Source organism: Giraffa tippelskirchi, chromosome 10 (assembly GCF_054371585.1).
Source record: "Giraffa tippelskirchi isolate mGirTip1 chromosome 10, T2T-mGirTip1v1.2.pri, whole genome shotgun sequence".
Classification (NCBI taxonomy): Eukaryota; Metazoa; Chordata; class Mammalia; order Artiodactyla; family Giraffidae; genus Giraffa; species Giraffa tippelskirchi.
In genome coordinates, this window is record NC_137284.1 from 108,883,166 (window position 1) to 108,908,005 (window position 24,840).

The 24,840-nt window shown below is 36.4% G+C and overlaps 1 protein-coding gene across 20 annotated transcripts in view; it reads right to left on the bottom strand.

Moving 5' to 3' along the window:
- Positions 1–24,840, bottom strand: part of BBS9 (Bardet-Biedl syndrome 9) — a 458,699-nt gene that overhangs the window by 178,452 nt on the left and 255,407 nt on the right. For all 20 annotated transcript variants that reach the window (XM_081533569.1, XM_081533584.1, XM_081533581.1 and 17 more), the window contains one exon: positions 22,835–22,987. In XM_081533569.1, the coding sequence (XP_081389695.1) occupies positions 22,835–22,987 (153 nt within the window). The remainder of the gene's footprint in view (positions 1–22,834; positions 22,988–24,840) is intronic.

The window sequence follows — 24,840 nt, forward strand, 5'->3', positions numbered from 1 at the left end:
TATTTCACAAACCAGTCCTCAAAAGACTCTTCTAGCCCATCATGTGCCAAAATGGAACTGAACCAGTATACACTTGAAATAAAAACAAGTAGAAAATAACAGACCTATGGGCGGGGCGGAGGTGGGGGGGGTGGTTAGTATACTATTCTCAATAAAGTTTAAAACAGTTTTGTGGATTGGACCCAAGATCTAACAGCTACCGAAACTGTTAAAACGTGGTGTCTGTTGCAGCTGTTGGAGTGCGTATCTCACCTCCCACACTAGACTAGAAACTCAAGGAGAGCAACCATTTCTAACATATTTTGGGTCCCTCCCCAACTCCCCTGCTCAGTGTCCCTAATAAATATTAAGCAACTATAGACAAATGACAGATCTGCTTCAAAGGAAACCTCGAAGCATCAGGGAAGCAAATGCCCCTACTCTTTTCTATTCAGATACAAGGAAAAGGGATAATGGGGTTTCAGTGTGGTTTTTTGTTTTGGGAGTGTTTTTTTTTTTTTTTTTTCTCACAAAAAGGGTATAATTGGCCACCTCCACTGTCTCTGAGTGATTTGAAATGGCCATTTACACCTGTTAGATGCTAATAAGGTATGGGTTTGGAATAACACAGAAAACCCCACCAGACTGTAAGCTCCATAACAGTGGAAACCATGACTATCTTGTGAACTATTGAGGTCTTGATGACTAGCAGAGTGACTTTGTACACATCAGGCACTCAAGTGACATTCTCTGAGTAAAGGAATGACTATAATGTTCAGGCAATATCTTTTAACAGGAACTTTGGATCTGTACTAATCTGTATAGTGTTTTGAACCCTAAAGTATATATAATTTCTCACTCTACCATCCATTTTTCCAATTTTTACAATGTAGGTAAAAAAAAAATCCTTTTCAAGTTTATAACATGAAAAAAAAAGTCAGCACAAACTTGATGATAAATGATAACAGACCCTCTGTTTCAGTGTCAGGAAACTAGAACACCACTGGCAAAGGTTACCAAGCATGAAGAGAACAACCACACAGGCACCAAGGGCAAATGCAAGCCCAGTGTGGCTAGGACTTCTGATTTTTCAAGAGAAATCAAAAGTCAATTTTTTATATGTAAAGTTTCTTGGCTTTTAATTTTGGCAACAAATAAATGTGTCAATGAGAAACACTGTGTGAGCCAATTTTAATGTCTGATCAAGGAGACGAGTATGATTGATTCCTATGCTGCTCCTTCCGAAAGACAATAGAGAGAGGAAAGTGAGAGCGAGCACTCTGCTTCCTTGGGAGTTTTCAAACAAAACTACAAAGGCTGTAAATCAGGGATGCAATGAGCAGGAGGCTAAACAGGCAGCTCCAAAGGCCCCCTCTAACTTGGAAAAACCTGAATAACTAGGGCAATGCTTTCAAACTTTTAAAAAATTGAAACCCTAAGTGAAGCCCAATACCTAGAAAATAAAAGATAAAATTGAGGTAATCCGGAATGAAGGCTGACCTCTCACCCTTTACCTTGATTGCCCACTGAGATCTTAGGGTCCCCCGGAAACCATTTTGGAAAAAAGTGACTGTGGTGTGGGACTTCTTGGGGTAAGAAGAAGGGAGACGAAGTTTAAGGCTAAATCTGAGAAAGGGAGAGACTTAGAGTTAGAATTTGAAGTAAAAATATGCTTTGTAAAATGTTCCATTAAAAATGTGCTATGGGTAAGCGCCAAGACCAGGAGGAAATCTAGTAGTAACACAAATTGAGAACCATAGATACTGCCATATTCTTTGAGTCCAGAAAGCACTTGTTATAGAAGATATCACCATGAGGCCCAGAGACAAGCTAGATGAAACCACTTAGAAACTGAGAATTGGATGGGAGTTCTGTACTTTAATCTCCACATCCAACATTAGACATGAAAGAAGAATCAGCACATCCTAAATGTTAACAGAGATCAGGAGCAAGGCCTCATAATACCACAAGCTCAAACTAAAATTAAAAGACACCATTTTCATTTGTAAAACTGGCAAAAATTCTTTTCGTTTTTTTTCATGATACTTCCCAATGTTGACAGAGATGTCGAGAAGTAAATTTTCTTATGTGCTGCTGAACAGAGAGTAAACTGGTAACAGCATTTCTGAAGGAAAGCATGTATTAGAAGCCTTTACAAATACACATGAACCTTGGCCCAGCAATTCCACAGGCAGAAATTTATCCTGAGGAAATGGCCATGAATACATCAAGTTTTATCCTCAAAGGTGTTCACTGCAGCATTATGTATAGAAACGAGGTCGTCAAAGCAACCAAATAATCCAACACTAGAAAACTGGTTAAATGAAATTTTGACATATCCACACTATGTAGCACTGAATAAGATTTTATAATAATTTTTATAATGACATGAAAAATAAATCGCCACCTGACGCCAAGAGCCGACTCATTAGAAAAGACCCTGATGCTAGGAAAGACTGAAGGCAGGTAAAGAAGGGGATGACAGAGGACCAGATGGATGGATGGCATCACTCACTCAACAGACATGGGTTTGAGCAAGTTCCGGTAGATGGTGAAGGACAGACAGGGAAGCCTGGTGTGCTGCAGTCCATGGGGTTGCAAAGATTCAGACATGACTAAGAGACTGAACAACAACAGCAAATGACATGAAAAATAATCCTGAGATGAAATTCAGGGGAAAAGAAATAGGACTACGAACATATCTTTTATATAATGACCCCAATTTTTTAAATAATACACACATGTATACATACAAAGAGAAAGAAGAATACAGACAATTATGAGCATTTTTCATTTTCATTTTTGTGTGGTGCATTTGTTTGAATTTTATGAATTTTCTATATTGACAATATTAAGTGTAATTTTTAAAAAAAATTTTAAGTACACAAAATGAAAGTATTTCTGATTGTTCTGAAAGAATCTTTTGTAAAAATTTTCTTTTTCCATATAATTTGAACTCATTTCACTATATAATCCACTCAAAAGTCAATCATTGTTTACCACCCTTTATAGTCATTTCCCCTTTTTTCTCCTGTATATTTGTAGGTCTGAAGCAGTCAAAGAAATTGCTACTAATTTATCTACATCCCCAAATAAAACAAGACTGCAGGGGCACTCACATGCTGTCTCCTTCTCAGTCCACTCTTTTTTGGAAGGTGAGTTTTTGTTTGGTTTGTTTTTTTAATTCATCATAAGCAAGGGGTCAATGGCTGACCCCTACCTTTAGCTATTCATGCTAGTATTCCATAGTTGTTTCCACAGACAACTCTTTCCATATACAACTGGGCTGGGTGGTCTTCTAAGACAGGACAATGTGGACACATTCTTTTGGCAATTCCCTGTAAGGCACTCCACAAACAATGATGTCAATGTACTTTCCAGTGAAGGTGTTGTCAGGGAATGATTTAAAAATCACCCTTGCACTTCTGCTGCTTCTGGTGGCACTATCAACTCATAAAATTAACAATGATCTGGTCATTTCACTTAAAGTCTTAAAAAGTTCCTATTCTTGACTTGGTAATTACTATTGTGGACATCTATCTTAAGAAAAGAAACTTTTATTAAGAAAACGAAGTGATGTTCAATACAAAATATTAAACTCAACCAAAGTCTTAATAAGAGCATGGTTAAGTAAATCATCATTCATGGTTTCAATACAGTTTACACCTTGACAAAGCTGAAAGTTATAATGGCTGAGAACAGAAGCGAGCCTGTAAGGTTTCTCAGGCATCCAAGAATTGTAAGAAACCTGGTTTTTCACACACTTACTATTGAAACATATTTTATCTGGACCAGTACTTGATTGGGCCATTTAACTCATAACCTAGTGTTGATTGTGAGGAGTCAGAAAAACTAACTCAGCAAAAAATGAATTGATTCTTTTTCTAGGTCCCAGGTATCCAATAATTACCTAACAGTCCACATTAAATAATATCAAAGATTTCAGTCATCAACTTTCAGAATTTCATGGAAAAAATTTTTTTTTATTTTAGAAAGAAAAACCAAATTCAAGGAGAGTACTAACAAACTAGAAACCAAAATTTGGACAGATAAAGTACCTCATCTGAACCTATGATGCAGGCTCATGAAAAAATACGTTAAAAAAGAACTGTAAACCTAACTGGGATGTAAAAAATAATTTACCTCAAATGATATACAGCATAAACCTTTCAGACACTTGCAAGCGAACACTAGGAAGATGATGGAACCTATTCTTATTTCAAGATGATAATTGCTTCTTAAGCACAAAGGGATCATAAAAATTCCACAGTGACAAAATAGAGAGTCCCAGAACGACTCAATAGTTAAAACACAATCATAGCAAAGGAGGATTAATAGCATTGCCTGTAGTACCTGCAATGCTGTTCCACTCCAGGAGTGGGAATGATAAATGTAGGTCTAAAATATACAAGTTATAAAGTGCATATGTGTGCTTAGTCACTCAGTTGTGTCTGACTCTTTGAGAGTCCATGGACTGTAATCTGCCAGACTCCTCTGTCTATGGGGATTCTCCAGGCAAGAATACTAGAGTGGGTTGCCATGCCCTTCTCCAGGGGATCTGCTCAACCCCAGGATCAAACCCAGGTCTCCCACATTGCAGGCAGATTGTGTACTGAGGCAGCCACCAGGGAAGCCCAAAGTGCGTATCTTTTTAGCTAAATAATATTCTGGACCCAGAAAAACTATTGGCAGAGACAGAGGCATGCCTTCAGAAGCTCTGAAGAAAGGCAAACTGCCCTGGAGACAGGATCATCAAATTCAATAAATATGTACTGAGCACCTACTACATGCCATACTAGGGTCTGTGCTACGTAACGGGGCATAGTATTGAACAATGTTCGGTCTGGCCATTAATTCTACTCTGAAGACAAACTAAAAACAGACAGAAAATTTACTTCAGCTGAAATGTACAGTAATCATCTGCTACGATAAAAATTACAGGGAAGCATGGCTTTAAATTTATTCTAAATAAGATGGGTCACAGAACAAAAAACACATTAGAACAGAATATTGTTGAGGTATATAGCTCCTATTAATCTTAATATCTATTAAGATAATTTCATCATTTTCATAATATACTTTAATTAAAAGCTATGTATAATGCATCTGCTCATGTTTCATTTGAGGCACCATTTTATCTTTTCAAATATTAAAGTGATCATCTTCAATGGCAAAAGACTAGACCAAGAGGTAATATTAGTCTATCTTTATAATTATCATCAATATAAATATATCATGCCCCTCATGGTTATATGATGTTGTTATGATTAGTCACTCAGTCGTGCCCACTCTTGCAACTCCAGGGACTGTAGCCTGTCAAGCTCCTCTGTCCAGGGGATTTCTCAGGCAAGAATACTGGAGTGGGTTGCCACATTTCCTTCTCCAGGGGATCTTCCCAACTCAGGGATTGAACCCAGGTCTCCTGAATTGCAGGTGGATTCTTTACCAGCTAATTCACCAGAGAAGCCCAAAACTGAGCAGAAATACACACAGAGACAGAAGCATGCTCAGTTGTGATCGACTCTTTGCAACCCTATGGACTGTAGCCCACCAGGCTCCTCTGTCCATGGGATTCTCCAGGCAAGAATATCGGAGTGGGTTGCTATGTCCTCCTCCAGGGGATCTTCCCAACCCAGGGATCAAACTCCTGTCTCCTGTGTCTCCTGCACTGCAAGCAGATTCCTTACCTGTTGAGCTACCAAGGAAACCCTCATGATAATAAACTATATCATAAACACCTTTATATACCTCTTTCAATCACAAAGAAACTTGTAAATAGTAGTTGCTCAATAACTACTGATACAGTAATCCCTTAAACTGAATCTTTTAATCTCTGAATTTTCATGATCAAATAGGCTATACTTTCTAAGAAGTTTTTAACTACTTACAAACACTTTGACACAACACAGTAAACATTTATATATAGAATAATGCTTCTGAGAATCAAGAATCACCACAAACACATTTCCTAGGCTGAATCTAAAGGAGTTAACTTAAGCACACATTTAAAAAAAAGCACACATGAAAAGCAATAAGAAATACACCACTTTATGTTATTTCTTGAAATCTAATCAAAATCTAAGTTTAAACTTAAATGTATAGGGAAAAAGAATAAATTGGTTTATTTCAAGAAGATAGTTTCACTAAGTTGAGAAACTAGTTTCCACAGAACCAAGATTTCATGTTATTAGTGAACATAACAATAAGATTTGTGGATAAGCAGCAGTGTTGAAACCTTGTCAAGAAACATTTTAAATATTAAAAAACTATGTCAACCCTGTTCTGTTCATGACTAAATTTGATGACTAAACTTGATACAATCAAGAAAAATTAGTTTCGGATGTGGGATACTTCAGGGATTTGAAGCAGTTTGTTAAATAGGAAGCTAAATCCAATTACTTTTCTGAAGATTTGGCATCTTCAACCAAAAACCAATATTCCAATTAACATTAGACAAATATCCAAGCTTATCCACGTGTTCCAGGCATCCTTTCTGGCTAACAAGTAGGCTGCATTTCTGTATTTAATTATTCCCTTATGTATACATAGGGCCTTCATTATACTAGAGGTATATAAAGCAGATTTTTTTTAAAAGGAAAAATTTAAATTCTTCTGTGGTCTGCTGATACATGTGCACAATCTAAATTTAACTTCTTATATAATTTTATCTTCTTTCCTAAATTAAAAACATGCAAACAAAAAGTCTTTTTTAACATATGTGATGTTTCAAACTACCTAAATGTTACTAATGTCAGAGGCAATCTCTCAATCACTTCACTCTACCCAAAAGTTACAAACAAAAAACATTTCATCACCAAATATTGCCTTTAGCTTGCCTGGAGTTTAAAAGCAATTCCGATATTCTAAGCCAGATTATTTATCTACATGGATCCATTAACTTCAATGGAAATATTCTAAGCATGGGTGGCTTCAAAAAGAAAAGATTTAATTCATTTTAAATTAGTACAAGCTCTTCACAAATGGAAGAAGAAATTCCCAAGAGTGAGAAACTTGGTTAGCACAACATATATATCAATCACTCTAGGATGTTATAACTTAATCCATCTTGTGTCAATTAAATAAATGTCAAGTTTTATATTAACGCTATGTTACTCAACATGGCATATTTTTATATGGCTAGGACTATTAGAGCAATTGATTTGTATTTATCCAGAAACATCACAGAACATTATTCTGAAAATAGAGGTGCATCAGTTCAGTTCAGTTCAGTCACTCAGTCGTGTCCGACTCTTTGCGACCCCATGAACCGCAGCACACCAGGCCTCCCTGTCCATCACCAACTCCTGGAGTCCACCCAAACCCATGTTCATCGAGTCGATGATTACCATCCAACCATCTCATCCTCTGTCGTCCCCTTCTCCTCCTGCCCTCAATCTTTCCCAGCATCAGGGTCTTTTCAAATGAGTCAGCTCTTCGCATCAGGTGGCCAAAGTATTGAAGTTTCGGCTTCAACATCAGTCCTTCCAATGAATACCCAGGACTGATCTCCTTTAGGATGGACTGGTTGGATTTTCTTGCAGTCCAAGGGACTCTCAAGAGTCTTCTCCCATACCACAGTTCAAAAGCATCAAATCTTTGGCACTCAGCTTTCTTTATAGTCCATCTCACATCCATACATGACCACTGGAAAAACCATAGCCTTGACTAGATGGACCTTTGTTGGCAAAGTAATGTCTCTGCTTTTTAATATGCTGTCTAGCTTGGTCATAACTTTCCTTCCAAGGAGTATGCATTTTTAAATTTCATGGCTGCAATCACCATCTGCAGTGATTTGGGAGCCCAGAAAAATAAAGTCAGCCACTGTTTCCACTGTTTGCCCATCTATCTGCCATGAAGTGATGGGACCAGATACCATCACACAGTGTCTAACTTTATAAACTGCTTTCACTTTATTTTTGAAGGGTGAAAACCTTTGTAACAAACTAAAAGAATGTATGTATGCATATAGAAACATGGGAAGGCATGTACATTCAGTAAAATATCAGCCAACTAGATGTCAATTCTCCAGTAATGTCATCCATCCAAAGCAGTAAGAATTATAAGGGGGTGGAGAAAATATGGGGAGAACACACCTGAACTCCTAAAATGGATTCATAAATAAATCTCATGCCCTAAAACAAATTCACATAAACCACTGACAAGAACTTTAGGCCCCTGTTTAGTACTCACTAGTCTTAACTATGTGTCAAACAAACAAACTTGGTGATCTGTTTGCTAAACCTCTCGAGTCAGTAAATTAGGAGTCAACAGGGCTATTACAAATCAGGAAAACAAAGAAACAGAAAATGGTACCTCAAAATCCGATAGAAAGCAAGTCAAATTATATGTATTTTAAAAGTAGAAAAAGAATTTTAAATAGCACTTTTGTCCAGACTGTTCACTGGAGAAACAAACAGTACTTAACAGAACTCAAGTGTTGGAGGACCACCAGGCTCGGTGCTCAGATCTGTTTTCTGCTCTATCCTCAGGACTCAAACAACAAACAAGTGGTGTGTGCAATCAGCACGTCATGAACATGTTTTTGTGTGTGTATTGGGATGGGATATTCTAGTTGAAATATATATTCACTGAATATGGAAACAAGTAGAGACTACCTCTGGTTAATTTTTATCACACCTCTCCTCACAGTTCTAACATATAGTTTTATACATAAGTAAACATCAGAAAGTTCCATAAGAGAAATCATATAGACCATGAGTAGTTGGCTCAAGGAGATTGCTGACTAAGAGAAATGAGAGAGGTGACTCATCAGGTTGAGATAGGATTTTATGCCGATAAGCTTGGAGCCATGAATTTCAAGTGACAGCATGAACAGAGACAATGTTCTGATGTTGGTTTCCCAAAGAAAAGGAAAGACGGTAACCACAGGCTTGTAGGCATAGGGGATAAATCAGTTGAGATGATCAGTACTGGAATCCATGCCCTAAAGAGCCCAAGGAACATGAAAATAAATTGAAGATTAATCCTCACAAAGTGAGAGGAAGCATTCTGGCTGTAGCTAATGCAGACCGAAACTGAGCCCACTTAGACTATCTGCCCTTATTACTAACTAAAGAAGTCTCTCTTCTTTAACGTCTACAAGTCTACTTGGCAAACATTCATGCAGTACTCGTCCCAGTATGTCACTGTTATGTGCACCGATAGGTAAGTAAAAAAACTATACCAGTCATCCAAGAGCTTATAGATCATCAGGAGAAAAGAAGCAAATACTCAAGTAATTATGGTGTCAGGCAGAAAAATATAAGTAGATGTTACATCAGAGATTTAATCATAGTGTTCCTGAGGTTTAAAGGAAGGAGAGATCACAGATAACTGGAAGTGGCAGGAAGAAATAAAGGAATGCTTTAAAAAAAAAAGATACACTTTGTAGGAAGCTTCCAAGAAAGAAAATGGGACAAAAAAGGGAAAGGTTCAGGAAGTGAGAATAGCATAAGCACAGGCAAAATGGAATAAATGTATAGGGTAAATTGAATCAAAAGAAAATAGCCTAATAAGCAAATGAAAAAATGCCCAAATCATTAGTCATTAGGAAGAATGCAAATTAAAATCATACTGAGATACCCACTGGAATGCCTATAGTTTAAAAAAAGAATGAAAAGTGTTGGTGACCATGTGGAAAAACTTGAACCCTCATACAGTGCTGGTAGGAATATAAAATGATACAACACAATCCTGAGGAAAACAGTTTGTGAATTTCATCAAAAGAAACATAAATTTACCATACAACCCTGCAATTCCACTACTAATAATCTACCAAAGGAAAACATGTGTTCACATAAAGACATATACATGAATGTTCACAGTAGCATTATTCATTTGTTGGTCAAACTGAAAACAATCCAAATATCTATCAACTGATAAAAAACAAATTGTGGTATATCCATATAATGGAATACTATTCAGCAATAAAAAGGAACAAGCTCCAACAACATACTACTATATGGACCAACCTCAAAAGCAGATGTTAAATTAAAAAAAAATATATCCAAAAGACTGTGTTATTCTGTTTATGTGAAATATCCAGAAAAGGTCAATTTAAAGAGACAGTAATTTCTTGGCATTAAGGTTGGGAAAGGGGATTAAGTGTTAATGGGCACAAGGGAGATTTTAGGTATAGTGGTAATGTTCTAAAATTGGGTTGTGGTGAGGGAGAGCTGCACAACTGTATAAATTTACTAAAAATTATCAAATGGTATATGTATGACAGGTGAATTTTATATTATGCAAATTATACCTCATTAGAGCTTTTGTTTAAAAGGTTACGCTAGCTTGACTGGCATGTAGGTTTTGCAGAAGTAGGAGTTAAGACAGGAAGGGATTGAGTTCCACTCTTCAGAGACCTTTTAATGTCACAGTAACAAGTCTCAACTTGATTGTATAGACAACAGTGATGCCCTAAAGGTCTTAGAATGAGATAGGACAAAAACAAACAAAGAAAAACTACAGATAGTTACATTTAGAAGATCAATCTTGTCTAATGTGTCAGACAGGTAATCAACATATTAGACTGTAAATACCAGGACCTTGTGGTTTCCTTGAGTCCATGGCCTCAACTTAGCAAGAGCCAGTTCTCTTATACATCTTTACCTTGAATCACGAAAGTAAGATAAAAAACGGAGGGAGATGGCCCTGTGAAAATCTGTCACTTCCATGGGAAAAACATCTCCAAGAATATGGCCTCTGGGTCCATCTTTCTAACTGGAAAACCAGCTGAACAAGAATATTAACTGCTGTCCAGAAGCCAGTCTTAGATGGGGATAAAGTGAGGCAGAGAACTAATATTTGGGTGGGAAAAGTGGTTTGATTTTCCTGAAATCTAGTATCCTGCTATAAGAGATTTGGAAATCACATAAAAGGAAATTTAAAAACAACAATATGAGTTGATCCATCAGGTAAAATAATGATGATAAATGCCTGCTGATTTTACCGTACAACATTTTATTAATGATTCCCAGGTAAAGTGATAATAAATTTAAATCCATTTAAAGTCCAATGTTCAAAATTCATTTAATTAGATGAAACTGCTTTTACCTATAATTACCTTGTTCCTAGACATACAGTTAGGTCTCTATCTTTTAATTTTGGCTGTGCTGGGTCTTCGTTGCTCTGCAGGCTTTCCTCTAGTTGCAGCAAGCAGGGGCTACTCTCTAGTTATGGTGAGTGGGCTTCTCATTGCAGTGGCTTCACTTGTTGCAGAGCACAGGCTCCAGGTCACACAGGTTTCAGTAGTTGTGGCACATGGGCTCTAGAGCACAGGCTCAATAGCTGTGGCACACAGGCTTAGTTGCTCCATGGCATGTGTGAGCTTCCCAAATCAGGGATGGAACCTAAGTCTCCTGCATTGGCAGGCGGATAATTTACCACTGAACCATTAGGGAAGCCCAGTCTCTTATCTTTTTTAAAAATATAACACCTCAATTTATCCTTGGTTACATTTAAGACTTTCAGAGCACTATTAGACCTCTAATTATTAATATACAGAGAAACATATCAGAATGATTTAATTATTCAGTTGTTCATAGACACCCTTACAAAGGCCATGCATCTTCTTCCTTTTGCTACGCTCATAAAATAATCTCTCCAGGAAACTGTATTTGTTTTCCTTTATTTAAAGAGAAAGGCAAGGAAGAGAAAAAGGTGGAGAGGGAGGAGGGGTTGTAAAGATTGTGATCATTGTCAATTCACAATTCAAACCATTCAGAACTCCATTTAGAGAAAACTAATACAAAAGGAATAATTGTGCTAGATGGGATTAAACAGGAAGACAGATAACATAAATGAAAGAAAACCTCATACAATTACAGATAATTGGAGGGCACTTATATATTTTTCTGTCATCACTGACACAAAAAGATAAGATTTTCATTTCCTTATAATGGAGCCATTAATTGTTTTATTGTAATATTAGAAACATCTTGCTTCTGAGTGTATGTCAAAGGACTAATTTTTTTTTCAAAAGATCAAACAACAAATAGAATGAAATTTCAGCACAAGAGAGTACCCCTGATAACTTTTAGTTTAGAATGCAGATGAATATCACATTTCTGAATCTAGTAAGTTTGCCAAAATAAAACCCTAATACTGAATTTATAATCTAGGGAGATGTTTAAACCAACACTAGCAAGCAGAAAACTCCAATACTGATTGAACAACATGAAGATAAAGAAGTATGCATTCAATTTATTTTTAAAAAATGCATATGCCCCAGGGAAGTAAAGCATACCAGACGGATATTAGAAGTAGAATGTTTTTTATACACTAATAGGTCTGTTCTCCCCTTGGTTTATGTACAATCCCCATTAATGTCAATTAGCATTATATACCTAAATCCAGGGAAGCGTAGCTCTAATTTATAATAATACTTTGCACTTACATATTTTTTTTGAAAACTAATTCAGTCTCAACAAAGCCCTGTAACTTAGATCACTAGCATTAGCATCCACCAAACGACTGGCTAACAACCACATCCCAGTCTAAGGGCTGGCACTAGATGACCCAAAAAGGTCCCGTTTGTTTCTGAAATACTGTACTGATAGAAACTTAAAGATTCTAAATCCCTTGTCCTAATCATTATACAGCACAATAAATATTTATTGAGAATTTTACTAGAAGATAAGCCCCATGCTGGATGCTGCTCAAAAAGGTCCTATGCAAGTCCAAAGATGAAAGTGAAGAAGCCAAGGCTTAGAGAGGCTGTGACACACCCAAAGTCAAAGAGTCAGAGAGAGCCGGAACTGGGACCCAAATCTGTTGACGCAAAATTTGATGCTTTTTTTAAAAAACAATACCTGAGGTCATGGTTTATGTAAGCAAAGGTTCCTGGTAGTTCCTGTAGTCTTAGTGTTTCCCACTACCTACTATTCACATCACGTGAGTGAAAATCAATGGTCAATGATAGTCTTATCAAGAACAAGAATTTAGAGGGACTAAGGGAGGAAAAAAAAATCAAGAAAAGAGACATTATAAGAAACAATAAAGAAGTTGAGTTGACAATTATCTGTAGCTAGAACTGTAATGTTCACTAAGGTAGTCATTAGCCACATGTGGATATTCAGCACTTGAAATGTGCTGCAAGGGTAAAACAAACCGTGTTTTAAAGACTTACTGTGAAAAAAATATTAAATATCATTAATAATTTTTATTTGCTTATGTTGAAATTATAATATTTTAGATTGTTGTTGTTTGTTGTTCAGTCACTCAGTCTGACTCTTTGTGACCCCATAGACTGCAGCACACCAGGCTTCCCTGTCCTTCACCATCTCCCAGAGCTTGCTCAAACTCATCCTTTAGGTATGTAGGGTTAAATAAAACACATTATCAAAATTAAGTTTACTTGTTTCATTTTGCTTTTTTAACATAGCTACTGCTGTTGTTGTTCACTCACTCAGTCATGTCTGACTCTTTGTGACCCCATAGACTGCAGCACACCAGGTTTCCTTGTCCTTCACTATCTCCTGGAGTTTGCTCAAACTCATGTCCATTGAGTCGGTGATGCTATCCAACCATCTCATCCTCTGTTGCCCCTTTCTTCTCCTGCCCTCAATCTTTCCCAGCATCAGGGTCTTTTCCAATCAGGTAACTAAAGTTTTGGAGCTTCAGCTTTAGCATCAGTCCTTCCAATGAATATAGCCACACACATATATTGAATACATCAGTGATGTACTTAAAAGAAACACACTTTGGAGATTACATTCTAGACTGCACTCTGACCTGGATGAAGAAAAATTGGCATCATTTTTGAAAGAGCTCTGTAAGCTTCTCCAGTTTAGCTGAGGAACTGGTGAGGTTACAGTCAGAGCAAGAAAATGCCCATCCTTACTCTTATATTCACTCAAGTATACCATCCAGTTATCTAATTGTTCTCTTTTAAGTGAATAGGAATAAACTAACTCATATATGTCATGATAACTTCTACACATGAGGAGACTATAGAAATAAACTTATAAGGTATATACAGGAGAGAGAAATACTTTCCTCAGAAAACTAATGAAGACCAGGAGTTTCTCACATCTAATTTTTCAAAAATTTATTATTTTATGAATTGTGGTAAAACAGAACACAAAATTTACCATCTTAAGTATTTTAAGTGTACAGTTAAGTAGTATTAAGTACATTCACATATGGTGAAAAAAATTTGTGCTTATCAAATTATGATTATAATAATTAATATTTTAAATGTTATTTAAGAATTTAAAGTCATATATAACAAATGTATATCATTTTCAATTTTTTATCCTCCTTCCGAATCTTTCAATACTCATCTATCATAGCTACATCTATTTGTAAGTTATTACATATTAATCTTCCCAGGTGGCTCAGTGGTAAAAAAATCCACCTGCCAATACAAGAGACACAGGAGATGCAGATTCACTCCCTGGGTCAAGAAGATCCCCTGGAGGAGGAAATGGCAACCCACTCCAGTATTCTTGCCTGGAGAATCTCATGGGCAGAGGAGCCTGGCAGGCTATATAGTCCATGGGGTCACAAAGAGTCAGACATGACTGAGCAGCAGCAGCATACACTAGTCTGCTTTTTTCAATTTTTTTAAATGTTTCACATTATTCCAGCTCTTAAAATAATGAGACAAAATAATGATAAGAAATAACACATCAAATGATCATCACAATTATCTGATCATTTTCCAGCTATAGAAAGCTGATTTATCATTTCTTACAAAAATGAGTAATACCATAAATGAACAACTTGACGAATGTCTTTTTTCTTTGCAAACTACTTTCTTAAACATCCAAGGATAGAACTATGAGGTGAAAATATGCAAACTCCATCTTTTACTAACATCTCACCCTGTTTTTTTTTTCAAACTTACCTCTCCCAATCATCCCCAAATATATGGTTACATGTTTCTCTGCTCCCTTTATCATCTGTTTATTCTATCTCCTTGGAAAGAGAAAGAACTTCTTAGTTTCTAAGTAGTTATAAGGAAAAAATGCAGCTACATTATCAAATCCCTGATACTTCCTTCTCAGTCTATCAGCATACTGTTTTTTACTTGCCAATGCAAAGAAGCAAATAGGCCTCTGAATGGTTTCATCACATATTCCTTTGTGTTATCAGCCAAAATCATGCTCATTTAAAATCACAGACCAAAGTGCTCTTAGATTTTTGCGTGACTTTAAATGATTTTTATATATCAATACCACACAAACAGAATGGAAGGAAGTTTTAAGCACAGAAAACATAACAAATAGCAAATTAGAAACCACAGGATCTCTGTTTAAAATTGTGCCTAATACAGCCTCAGTTTTGCAGAACAGAAAAATCAGTCAGGTAACTTTCTAGAACATTAATGGCTATCAGTCATTACATTACACATATGTCATCTGACACAATTAGACTTTTAGATTAGTAAACACGTTTCCTCTGTTACAACAGAGGGTTAGTGTCCAAGTGGAGAAAAACAAAATCTTAGTACAGATAAAAGCATTAAAACACAAGCCAAACCATAGGGTAAGTCTAAATTTCCCCTATTTCAATTCAACCATTCAGTCCTGCTTTGACAAACAAATACATGTGAAAATTTTACAACATCAAAGAGAACTTATTTTCCAAAGCTCTTCTGCCACATGCAATAAGCACGAATATTTGATGGCAAAGAAACTGAACTTCAGCATTAGTTACATTAACAAACTCACCTCTTCCTCCGATACACAAGTTTCAGACGTAATACACACTTTGGGGAACTCTCCAGAAGATTTTGTGACTTTCTGATAGGTACATATGCAATGAGTATTGAATGATCATGAATATATACATATACACACCATGAATATGTACAAATATGCACAAATCTCCTTTTTTGTCATCCTGACTATAGATTTGCTAAAGGAAACCTATGATGTCTATGTCTCACCTGGAAATAATTGAAGCAAAAATGCCACATGACATACTCATAAAACAGACTTTGGAATAGATGATTTAATATCTGTGTAACACTAAGCAAATGGTTTAACCCTGCTTTAAGTCTCAAGTTCTTCAACCATAAAATGGAAATAAGAATGTCACCCACATAAGATGATTATGTTATGCAAAATAATAAATGAAATGTACCTCAGACTCAATAGATCCTCAATAAACACAAATTTCCCAACTTTCCCATACTTTCTTTCTTAGGTCCTCCAAAAATATATTCAGGTGATTGACAAAGCAGTATTATAATTATCCAAATGAGGAAGTACAGGTTTCTGACTGCTGAAAAAGGAAACTCTTGACATAGTTACTTTCTTTCAACATTATGCCTCTAAAGCTAAAAGTAAAGGTGAAAGTTCTTTGACAAAGTAAGACTTTTCTTCCAAAATTCTAGAACAAGGTATAGAAATTGTGGTAACTGAAAAAGCCTCATTCACTGGAAACCAGATCCTTCTCATGTAAGAATCACAAGATGCTTTTCCAGAGTGAACGTGCTATTCCTCTCTCCTTGCCTCAGCAGTAGGATGACCTCAGTAAAGAGGGGTTGGTAGATGCCCAGTGAAGTCTGATGTGATGGTAGGTAGACACTATACAGGAAAGGCATGCTACTAAAATTATAATGTGGTGATGTGGTTTGGGGGTTCCTATTCAAAGATACAAGATATAAGAAATAAAATGCAGTGAAAAAAGGGAGAAAAGTTGTTGGCTGAACTCTTTGTACATCAAAATTCATAACTATTCATGGTGCGTCTTGAAGCCAATGACCCACAGGCCGCCACCCACAACATGCTTAGAGACAACTAATTGCAAGATGATAACCTTAAATGCGATAACCCTTGTCACTTCATTGTCAGTTAACCAAGATGCCAGTCCCAGAAAAAAGCCTTTGAGCTATTCAGAGGAGCCCACTACATCCCTTCTGTTCATCTTTAAGGAAACTTACAAGTGGTTTTGGGGTAATGACAATAAAAACAGTATGTCTTTGAATTATACTCTACATTTGAACTCCCAGCTGTCTTGTTCTTGTTAGAAATCCCAACAGGGCAACAATGACCTACATTATTTGAGGGACCCAGAGCAAAATGAAAATATGGGGCCTCATGTTCAAAAAGTCTTAAGAATTTCAAGATGGTTACCACAGAGCATTCAACCAAACACAGGATTCTATGACTGCATAGATCACACACACATAAAGCCCACCTTAGACAGGACTATGGTGGTGACTTACAGGAGACTAAATAACAGATTCCATTCCCCAAACAGCTGACCATAACTTAGCACATAGGCAACTTTTGGGCAGTCTCACTAGCCTGAAAATAGCACAGATGTTCTGTATTCTTAAATCTAACTAATTGCAGGAGAAATTATCTTTAGAATCCATAGACCACACTGATTATGAATTAATGAAATTTTATTAACAAAAAATATAGGTTTCAAAGTAAAAAATATAGAAAAACCTAAGTTCAAGGGCTAGGACAGTTGCAAAAATTAGCTTTAAAAACATTTTGCTAATTTGTGCTGTGCTTAGTCACTCAGTCATTGCGACCCCCTGGACTGCAGCCCATCAGCTCCTCTGTCCATGCAGATTCTCTAGGCAAGAATACTGGAGTGGGTTGCCATGCCCTCCTCCAAGGGATCTTCCCAACCCAGGGACTGAATCCAGGTCTCCCACATTTCAGGCAGATTCTTTACAGTCTGAGCCACCATTACTGTATGCTAATTTAGGGTAGATTGTGAAAATGCCCACAATCCTTTACTCCTTCAATAAAGAAGAAGAGTTTATTTTCCCAGCCCTTTGATCTGGGTTGGTCAAAACCAATGGGGAATTAGAGACATAGCACAGGCAGAGACTTGAAGAGTATTTGTATATTGGGACTTGTGGCCACCAGGTGAATAAGCACAGGCCAGCCTGCCACACAGGAGATACGTGTGGCACAATCACTCCATCTAACTGTGAGCCAAATGCCAAATATGTAAGTACATCTAGTCTCCAGCTGACCAACTAGCTAACCAGAGACACACGAGTGAATTTAAACAAGAACAGCTAACCATGGCCCAGGTCAGCAGAACTGCTCAGCTGATTTGAAGACTCATGAGCAATAATGAATTGTTGTTGTTTGAAACCACTAAGGTTTGGAGTAGTTCGCTATACAGTAAAATTGTTAAATGTTACAAATAGTATTTCAGCTCAGTAAGAAAAAAAATGGACTATACAATAAGCAGGGGCTGAGACAACTAATTCACCATTTTTGATGAGAAGATCACATTCCCACTAAACTGCATAATATATTCCAGATGGATTTAAAAAGTATATATAAAGAATGATAGCATAAAAATGTTAAAATAAATTCTTAGTCAATATTTATGTACTCTTGGCATGGGAAGACTTTCCCAGACAGTGATATCTAAAGGAAAAAGAGGAATGGATTTTACTATGCAAAGATTTTATAAATTTTACTTGTCTAAAAAATAAAAGGCAAATGACAAATTGGCAAAATTTTACATGTGAAGAAAGATTACATTCCTTACATACACAAAGTATTTTTATGCATGACACAAGTATGCTAAAAGCTTGCTAGCTTAATATACACAAAATAACAAAAAGCTGCACTACTTGATAAACTATTGACCAAAAGGTTTTACACATGTAAACCACAATAGAAGAAAGGTAAATGGCCGGTTAACATTTTTTAAATGTTCAACCTCACTGGTAAGCAAAGAAAGATTAAAATAACAGTAAAATTATCTTACCAGGATAGGAATTGTAACTATCAAAAACAATAATACCTAGAAAACAGACATTATTTTATAAACTGTTGGCAGAATTATAATTTAGTACATTTTTGCTAAGCATTATGTATGTGCACGTGTGTGTGTGTGTGTGTGTGTGTGTGTATGATATGTGTGTGTTTGTGAGTGAGAAATATTTTTTGACTGAGAAATTTTCCTTCTAAGAATACATCCAGATGAAACAATCCAGGATGTGGGAAAGACAGTCACTTGACCTCATGATCCTACATTCCAGGTCATTAGAAGACTAGAGACTGTCTTCAGTTCACTGGCTTCACTGTGTAAGCTAGTAGTACCAACAGTTTCTTCCCAAGTGGCACTAATGGTAAAGAACCTGCTTGCCAATGCAGGAGACCTAGGAGACGTGGGTTTGAATCCTGGGTCAGGAAGATCCCCTGGAGGAAGAAATGGCAACCCACTCCAGTCTCCTTGTCTGGAGAATCCGATGGACAGAGGAACCTGGCAGGCTACAGCCCATAGCATTGCAAAGAGTCAGACACAACTGAAGCAACTGAGCATGCATACATCCAAGAGCTTCTGCTAAACACCAAGGGTACAGAAGCCACACTGCCTGCCCATCCTGGCCTTACCCACTCTATACCTGGCAAACTGACATTTGGTTCCTAAATAACAGTAGCTACCATTACTGAATGAAGAGATAGTAAGCCAAACTTTGACCTCAGAACCTGTACAACTGTACCATCACTGACTCTATTACATGAAAAAATATATTAATACCATATCAATTATTTCACACTATAGCCAACTCAGCAACGTACAATCATTCATTTATGAAGGGATTTAGGCTTCACCCTCAGTTTGTCTTAAAGACTTTATTGGAATTCATAGCAGCTCCTGGACATCTTAGCACCCTTAAGCAGAAAAAAATAAACCCTAGAACTTAGAATGTAGAAAAGACAAAGTAAGTCTTGCTATATAGAAAATATGGAAAGCATTAAATCAAGCATCTTCATCAAACCCCTTTAAAGATCCCTCTGCCATTGTGTCCGCAAAACAATACAGCACCATTAAGGACAAGATTCTTCAGCTTCAAGTGCAGGTGTGGCAGGAAGCCTAAGAATGAGATAGATCATCAGAGATACATGAAGAAGAAGGATGAGGGGGAAAAAAGAAAGAAAACGAAGAACAAACCAAAACAAAAAGTATACGTAAAAGAGAAAAAAATGTCTGGAACAGAAACAGCATTAGTGCTGACTGATCTGAGTCACGTAATTGCTTCAGCACAGAAGAAATTTACAATCTGTATTTGTAGAACAATTTACCAAGCATTTCTACACCCGCTATGGAATAGAATCTTTGTAACAACACAGTGAGTATGTGTTCCATTTTATGGAAAGAAACTGAAGTTCTAGGAAGCTAAGGAAATTACCAAAAGCCACATAGCTAATAAGGGACAGAACTGGGGTCTTTGGTCTTGAAGCCCCATGTTCTTTCCAAAAATCTACTACTGCTGCATACTGTCCCTCCAATTGCTACTGATTTTCAAATAACCATGAAAATTTCAAGAAGCAAATACATTATCAACACATTTAGTGATGTTCACATAGTAAGCTATTTTTCTTCTCTTTGTTGTTGCTGTTGCTGTTGTTGTTTAGTCACTAAGTCATGTTTGACTCTTTGCAACCCTATGCACTATATAGCCCACCAGGCTCCTCTGTCCATGGGATTTCCCAGGCAGGAATACTGGAGTGGGATGCCATTTCCTTTTCTACAGTTCTTCCCTTTAGAAAAGCTAACTATGAAAACAATATCTGATTCATTCTTTCAAAAACAGTAGAACATAGTAGAGGAGCACAGTGTTGGGGAGGGGGTTTTGTCAATAAAATGCAACATGAAGAAGTCTTGTGTGATGAAGCTGCCTGGTATCTTGAATACACAAGATGGTAGATACACAAACCTGCATAAAACTGTAAAGAACTTAATACACCCACAAGTAAGTGCAGGTAAAGTTGTGGAAATTTGAATAAAAATCTACAGATGTTATCAATGTCAATAATCTGGTTGTGATATTACACTATGGTTTTACAAAACGATACCACTGGAAGAAAGTGGGTAAATGATAAATGAAATTCAGCTGTATTTTTTATAGTTTCTTTTTAAATTATTTGTTTATTGACTGTGCTGGGTTTTCGGTGCTGCTTGCGGGTTATCTCTAATTGCTGCCAGCAAGAGTTATTCTTTGTTGTGGTGCGCAGGCTTCTCATTGCAGTGGCTTCTCTTATTGCGGAGCATGCATTCTAGAGCATGCAGGCTTCAGTAATCGCAGCAATCAAGCTCAGTGGTTGTGGCTCATGGGCTTAGCTGTTCTGAAGCATGGGGGATCTTCCCGGACCAGGGATCGAACCTGTGTCCTCTGCACTGGCAGGCAGATTCTTATCCACTAGGGAAGTCCCTAGCTGTACTTTTTGTTATGATTGCATGGGAATATACAACTATCTCAACAAAAAATTCAATCAAAAAAATCAACAGAGTATTCATATCATCAACACTGATTTTGAAATGGACCAGTGATATTGTACAGAAATGTGAGAAGACATAATGTAGTTAATCAAAGCTGACATTTTTATGGTAGAACTGGAAGAGGCCTTATCCATGAAATTTCAATTTTAAAAATTATTATTTCAAGCCTGAGATGATAATTTTGAATAGTTTTTAAAGATGTAATACCTTAAGAGTAAGACTCAGATAACCCTAGTTATGCAAATCATAAACCATTGGTAGAAGAAAGACTCAAAGAGGAAGAAAAAAGTCTTTTTGAACTAGAACAAAGGGCTATTTAAGAAGTCCATCTCATGGCCAACTGGCACATGAAAAGATGCTCAACATCGCTAATTATTACAGAAATACAAATCAAAACTACAATAAGGCACCATCTCACACCATCAGAATGGCCATACTGAAGAAGTCTACAAACAACAAACGCTAGAGATGGTGTAAAGAAAAAGGAACCCCCCTACACTGTTGGTGGTAATGTAAGTTGGTTCAGCCACCATGGAAAACAGTACGGATGTTTCTCAAAACCAAAAAATCAAGTTCCCATGTGATCCAGCAATCCTATTCCTAGGCATATATCCAGACAAAACTATAATTCAACAAAATACATGTACCCCTATGTTCACAGCATGATTCACAATAGCCAAGACATAAAAACAATCTAAATGGTCAATGACAGATGAATAAAGATATGATACACATATACAATGGAATACTACTCAGCCATAAAAAAGAATGAAATACTGTTATACAGCAACATGGATGGACCTAGAGATGATCATACTAAGCCAAAAAAGAGAAAGATAAATACCGTGTGATATCACTTATATGTGGAATCTAACATATGACACAAGTGAATTTATCTACAAAATAGACTCACAGACAAAAAGAACAGACTCGTGATTGACAAGGGGGAGGATAACTGGGGAAGGAAGGGATTGGGAGTTTGAAATTAGCAGACACAAACTATTGCATATAGAATGGATAAACAACAAGGTCCTACTATAGAGCACAGGGAAGTACCCTGTGATAAACATAATGGAAAACAATATGAAAAAGAATGTGTGTGTGTGTATATATATATATATAACTGAATCACTTTATTGTACAGCATAAACTAGCACTTTGTAAATCAAATATACATCAATAAAATAAATTTTAAAAACAGAATTCTATCTTAAAACATCAGCTGACAAAAAGCTAGAAGTATGATCCAATTGCTCTGTAAGACAATTGGAGAATTATGATAATTACGGGATGCACCAAGAATTGTCCAATAAACACACTAACCATAATAGATACTATTTATCACGTATATACTATATGCCTGGCATTATGCTGCCTGCTTCAAAGAAATCATGGAAAATCCTCACAAAAACTCTGGAAAGTAAAATATGGATGTATCTATTCTAATTTACTCAAAGTCACATAAATAGACAGTGACAGAGCTTGACTAAATTCTGACTCTAAAGCTTGTATGCTGTTCACTGTTTCATAATATACAGGAAAGAAACAACTAACCTTGGTAGTCTGGTACATGACTCGAGGGTGAGGGAAAAATTTATATTCAGTAGTAGAAAACTACCACTGATATTATACTTACCTGCTTGTAAGTTCCATCCAGCAATGTGTCCAGGTGTTGGAGAGGCGCAGGTGTTTTATCTTTGAACCTTGTTAACAGCCGACGTTGAATGGCCCGAAATTGTATAGCTCTTTCAGATAAGAGTTCTTCTAACTTTTCACCATTTATCCGCAACTACAATGAAGAATTTAATTCAGGCTAAATGTGCACAACAAAAACATGTCTAAAGTAGGGATACTGGCAATGCCAAAAAAAATTTGAAAAGAGTAAAGAGGAAATTTAAGTCTATTACAGAGTTTAGAGAATTAAAACAGTATGATATTTGATTCATGAATACATAGATACAGTGAAATAAGCTAGATAGAAATTTAATAAAAATGGCCCACTTACCAAGGGGTAAAGACAGATTATTTAATAAATATTTTGTGATAACTGATTAAATATACAAGGGTAAAAAAGAATAATAATCTATAATCTCTCCCCTAGCCTTTAGAGCAAAATCAACTGCAGAGGAATCAAAAGTTTAAATAAAACAAAAGTACTAGAAAATTGTATTTTTAAAATAATTTTAGCATGAGACAGATCTTTATTAGTCAAAAGCCAAAAGCCACACATATACAAACACACAAACACACACACACACACACACTTAATAAATTACTAACTAAAAAAAAAAAAAAAAGTTCTATGTGATTGCCATAATATCTAGAAAGCATCTACAAACTGATAAAAAAAAAGTGACCACAACCCAAACAAATGAGTAAGAAAAAGAGCATCAATCCAATAGAAAAGCAGGCAAGATTCACAGAGAAGTTAATACGAATAGTTCTCAAATGTAACAGCCTTTGACCTAGCAATCTCACCTCCAGGAATTTTACCAAGGGGTGTGCTTGCAAAAAGTAATGTACATGCAAAGATATTCATTATAGAATTTCTTCTGTCCCTATTACAGTAAGATAATGTTAATAATCAAACTGCTATCAATAGAGGAACAAGAGGACCTTATCTAGGTACAGATAAGCAACGCTAGCCAGAGATGCATTCAAAGAAGCAAAGTAAAAAAACACTGAATATTACACATGTATTTTTTCTAAAAATTTGTATAGTAACATAGTTGTGACTACATTGAACAATTCTAGAAAGATCACAAGAAACTGGACACCAAAAGTTGCCTCCAAAGAGGAGATTGAATAATGGGAGGATGAGAATCAGAAATGAATCTTTTCCACATAACTCTTTTCATAATTTTTGAATTTAATATTATTAAAATAAAGAAAACTGATCAAAGTCATAGGGAACACTCCATGAAACCAGATCATGTGAACTGTTACTTCAACTTTACAGAACAGGCATAATACTTCCGAAGTATCATATTCAGTATGTTCGGACATCAAACATAGTTTACATTTCTGATATCAAACCAAAGTCCCCTCTTTTTCAGTGCATGTGTGGAGAAAAGACACATGATTGGGGAAAAAACTTGCAATTTTATTATCCTCCTTTAACCCCAGTTTCAGAAGCACTTAAGTAGCTACATCAAAGAATATTCTCTTGAAGGGAAAACAAATTCATTACCAAAATTTAAAGTGATATAACAACTTATATGCAGAGTACAATGTGAGAAACACTGGGCTGGAGGAAGCACAAGCTGGAATCAAGATTGCCAGGAGAAATATCAATAACCTCAGATATGCAGATAACACCACCCTTATGGCAGAAAGCAAAGAAGAACTAACGAGCCTCTTGATGAAAGTGAAAGAGGAGAGGGAAAAAGTTGGCTTAAAGCTCAACATTCAGAAAACTAAGATTATGGCATGTGGTCCCATCACTTCCTGGCAAATAGATGGGGAAACAGTGGAAACAGTGGCTGACTTTATTTTTGGGGACTCTAAAATCACTGCAGATGGTGATTGCAGCCATGAAATTTAAAGACGCTTACTCCTTGGAAGGAAAGTTATGACCAACCTAGACAGCATATTAAAAAGCAGAGACATTACTTTGCCAACAAACGTCCGTCTAGTCAAGGC